This window comes from Larimichthys crocea, chromosome XII, assembly GCF_000972845.2.
Source record: "Larimichthys crocea isolate SSNF chromosome XII, L_crocea_2.0, whole genome shotgun sequence".
NCBI classification, from domain to species: domain Eukaryota; kingdom Metazoa; phylum Chordata; class Actinopteri; family Sciaenidae; genus Larimichthys; species Larimichthys crocea.
The window spans coordinates 8,227,346-8,231,756 of record NC_040022.1 but is presented as its reverse complement, the minus strand read 5'-3'; the positions used below and the strand labels follow the sequence as shown (position 1 = coordinate 8,231,756).

The following is a 4,411-nucleotide window of genomic DNA, read 5'->3' as shown; positions in this document are numbered from 1 at the left end:
TGCATCGCAACACACGAATACAGATTTATGATTGTCTTTTCAAAAGGTTATTTTCCATTTATACACAGCATCCATATTACATAACATCCTCTAACTGCTGTGTCTGTTATTAATGTGTGAATGATGCAGGGGCAACATTGTGAAGGGAATAGTGGAACAAACGACCTGTGGCTCAAACATGGGGAGGATACTGAAGAGGTCTGAAATTAAAAGTTTATTTAATTACAATTATAAATTGTTAGTCTGGTTATTACACTATGATTGGTGGACAAATAAGCCGCATAAATAAGTCTGAAAGATGCTGGAGCCTCTTGTGCATTCGCCTCTCCTTTACAAGCTGCAGCTGGTTTAGACCATTGCAAATACAGTTGCAGCACGTAATTGCTCATGCTTTTGCAGGAGACTTTCAGGCAATTGTGTATTTCAAAAACTGTCAGGCTATCAAAGGGAAGAGCACTGACACTGACAATAATAATTTGAGGAAAGAACGTTGCGATTAAAATCCTTTCGAAAATACAGATGAGTGAACTTGCTAGCGCCTGTCTCAGATTGTTTTAATACCACTATGTGTGTTCACCCTAAAAGATTTACAACATCAAGAGTGAACACCACCAGCACTCTGAGCAAACCTCATAGTAAGTATCACACATTTATTTTTTATCTTTTAGCTCAAACATGGTACAAAATGACTGATCGCCACTAAGTACGTGGTTATGTGTTTATATCATTAAGATATTTGTGGGGGTGCCATTCCACGTCTCTAACTCCTGTCTTATCTTTACTGTTGGCTATAAACAGTTATTAAGTCATAAAACATCCCCAAAAAAGAAATGACACAGTTATGTGCACATAAATAAGAAATTATGTATTAAGAAGGAGCATGGATCCACTGAGACTGCTTATGCCCAAACACACATTGTGAACACACATGACAGTGTAGATGAATCCATATACATTTATACATCAAATATATGAGTGGTCTCTTTTATAAACATCCTTTTATTTCATTCTGATCAGACCAATATAAAAAGGGACAGAACCAAACCAAAAAAAAGTGTACTTTTCAAAGTGTTTGCCACTGTGATTTAATGAAGAATCTTCAAAAGAAAATCTGTCAACCGGGTTGAAAACATTTTCCCAGGAAATGGACATCTCTTCACTGTCAGAGAGCAGAGCCCGACAACACTCGCAGCATGCCAAGCTTCAGTATCATCCCACTTCCCATTAGTCATGCTGTATGTGACTCTTATGTATTAGGGTTTTTTTTTTCCTTCATAAGCTCTCAATGAGAGAATGATTACATATTTCTACATGGCTGGCAGTGCAAATTATTAGCATAAGCAGCGCTGGTAAATGACTTTCTGTAACAAAGCAAATACCAAACTGTCTGTGGAGAACAAACACTCCGGGGCAAACAATAACTTGAGAGAAAACACAACATTGGGCTCTTGAGGAATATCACTCTGATGATTCTTGCATAGGTTTACATATGAGAGATTTACTGCTGCTACTGTGTTAAGTCTGACAGAAATCAGCACCAGCAGTATGTAATGTGCCTGCAGCTGTGAGCCGTACTGATGCCCCAACAGTGCCACCTTTTGATCAAAGTTATTAAGTAAGCCTCTCCTTCATGTTCGCTCATCAAAAGCACACTGTGCACTTAGGTGAATCTCCAGAAAACATCTAAACTGGATAGATTGTTCATTTAAGGATGAAATACATAGAAAAATAAATAAAAAACTATGATCATTTGACTGGCTTCCTGTACATTCTAGCAAAGAAATATTTCTCAGCAGAGTCCTTTCTGCTCGCGTTTGGCTTCAAAGTCCGAACACTACCAAACACACTCGAGAGTTTCTCCTGGAGTTTATGAGCGAGGCTCCCGTCCCAGTATTTACAAACCAGGGAGCCCCCTGGCTGTAAAATCTTCTCAGCCAAGTCTATCAAAGACAAACACATCATGATGAGTTTCTCATGGTCCATCTCTCGAAAACCGCTGGCGTTGGGCGCCATGTCGCTCAGGATGACATGAGCCTGTCCATTGGGGAGGAGATCCAGCAGCTTGGCATGTGTGGCGGGGTCAGTGACATCATGACTTGGCAGAAAGTGGGCACCATCCAGAGGTGGTATGTTCAGCAGATCAATGCCAACAACTGTGCCGCGTGGTAACTCTGGGTCTAGATGGCAAGAAACTGTCGTTTACAAAAGAGGAATTTCTGTGGTATGTAGACATGTTATTAAAGTCACATTGTGTAACTCTTTGACCATAAAATAACAGATTTGAAATCATTTTGATGCTACACTTGTCATTCTCACTCTGTGCCTCTATGTAACTCTGCACTACCACGAGAGGTACGTAACACTTTATGACACCAAGTCACACACCGACAACTATTTCACTGATTTCAGTGGAACTGCATCATCATAGTTTATGCAGAAAATGTTTTCTGGTTTTCTATATGTATTGCCAATTTGTAAAAATACCAATTTCTGCTTTAAGTGTAATTACAATATAGCATTACCTATTTACCCATCCTATAACTTATGAGTCTGTTGTTTATTTTTTCTCTGTCTAAATAAATTATTAATTGTTCCAACATAGTCAGTTTTGGTTAATTGAATATGACCACATTAGTGTTGAAGCTCCAATTTATTCATGTTTCTAATGTGAATTTGTCCTTGAGATTAGTAATCCGTCATTTTTAACCATCTCCTCTGCTTTTAGTTTTTAAGATTACATTTGTTAAGTGGTAATGATTTTTCAAAACAATCCACACTTATAACTACAATAATAAGCAACTAAATAAATGTTAAAAAACGCAGAACATTGATGTGGCTTTTTGAGATCGCCCCTGCATTACGTCAAATGCAGTGATGTTTTGTAACGACTAAAACTTTTTCACTCATTGTCATGTTGTTATAATAATACACAGTAAACAGTAAGGATGATCAAAATAACAAACACATCCACAAAGTATAACTTAGAAACTCAGCATGTCCTACGGTACCACAGGCTGAATAAAAGAACAAGCTGATCACTTGATTATCTTGACATATCAGTCCAAAATTATTTATTCCTCCACATTCTGAAGGATATTTTAAACTCTTTAAAAGCAATGTAAGTAACTGTGACATTTACAGTGAGTGAGTGTCTAATAAAAAAATAGATAGATAGATAGATAATGTAGAACAACAACAATACTTTAAACCTGGAATCACAAGAGGTGGACAAATATAAACAGAATACTGCATTAGTTTGTATCATAATCTGCCATCATTGTTATTTTGTCCACTCCCACAGGTCTCACCTGTCCCGGCTGAGTTGACCCTCTGCACGGCCACCTGGCTCCAGGCTCCAGGTGCAGCTCCGCAGTCCACCACGCTGTGTCCGGGCTGCAAGAGCCGAAACTTGTCGTCCATCTCCAGCAGCTTGAAGGCGCTTCTGCACCGGAAGTTTTGGGCGTGTGAAGCTTTGACATACGGGTCTTTGAGCTGGCGCAGCACCCAGCGCTGCTCGGCCGCTGTCTTACCCTTTAACTTCTTCATCAAACATAACGAGGAGTGTAAACACCTGCTCTGAGAGGACACGCACCACATCGTCCTGACCGCTCAGGGTCATGTGGACCGCATGGCAAACTGCGCCTGCGCAGGAATACAACTTGCTATTGGTCAAACACTGTGCGTCATACCTATATGTGTCCCCTTCTACAACAATAGTTCCTACCTGGGATAGTCATGTTTCTTTCCCACCTGGATTTTTTTTTATAATAAAGTCATTTTGGAAAAAGAAGACAAACATACACATATATTTATTATGTAATTTGTGTGCTGTTCCTTTAAGTATGTTTCATGTCTGATACCTGTTGTGGAGAAATTGCTGAAGTCAAAGGTCAATGGTGAGGTCAGGAGGGAAGAAAGTGTTCAGGAGCCTCTGATGTCTTATGCTGTATTATTTATTGACGCTTGGCCAAGGAGAACAAGAGACACTCTCAAAGAACATCAGATGTGTCTGAGTCGGTCTCACATTCTGATGAACTCGTGATGGTGGATAAACTTTAAACCCAAAGATCACACCCCAAATACTACACGCCCCAGAATTAGTCAAAGAGAATGTCTTTAACCATGGAGGTGTTATTGTCAGCATATTCTAGTCTGGGGACACAGATGTCTGTTTACGCAGATTGGAACGTCAACAACAAGCTATCTATTATGACTAGGAAAGCAGCAACAGGTCTCTTCGACCCCGGCCACCACAGTGTTGAGATATGGTGGCACCTAGTCAAAGACAAACAATTAGTACTGCCGAGGACCACAAGGCACACACGTGACATCAAGTAACCTAAGGATAGAAAATTCCATAACAATATCTATTCATGTCTTAGGATATTAATCTTAAGGTTATCCATAGGTG

General features: G+C 39.7%; 1 protein-coding gene across 1 annotated transcript; it reads right to left on the bottom strand.

The window, feature by feature from the left end:
- Nucleotides 1-1,243: 1,243 nt before the first annotated feature.
- mrm2 (mitochondrial rRNA methyltransferase 2) lies at nucleotides 1,244-3,672 on the bottom strand. The gene is made up of 2 exons (XM_010730567.3): nucleotides 3,309-3,672; nucleotides 1,244-2,177 (listed from the first exon to the last, which is right to left on the bottom strand). The coding sequence occupies exons 1-2, from the start codon at nucleotides 3,595-3,597 to the stop codon at nucleotides 1,747-1,749; spliced, it is 720 nt and encodes a 239-aa protein (XP_010728869.2). The 5' UTR covers nucleotides 3,598-3,672; the 3' UTR covers nucleotides 1,244-1,746.
- Nucleotides 3,673-4,411: the final 739 nt, after the last annotated feature.

What these genes read in the sequence shown, in the direction of transcription:
- mrm2 (XM_010730567.3), bottom strand. Translation starts at nt 3,597, where the DNA reads ATGTGGTGCGTGTCCTCTCAGAGCAGGTGTTTACACTCCTCGTTATGT. An exon ending in GGTCAACTCAGCCGGGACAG is followed by an intron (nt 2,178 to 3,308) that starts GTGAGACCTGTG and finishes CTTGCCATCTAG; the next exon opens with ACCCAGAGTTACCACGCGGC.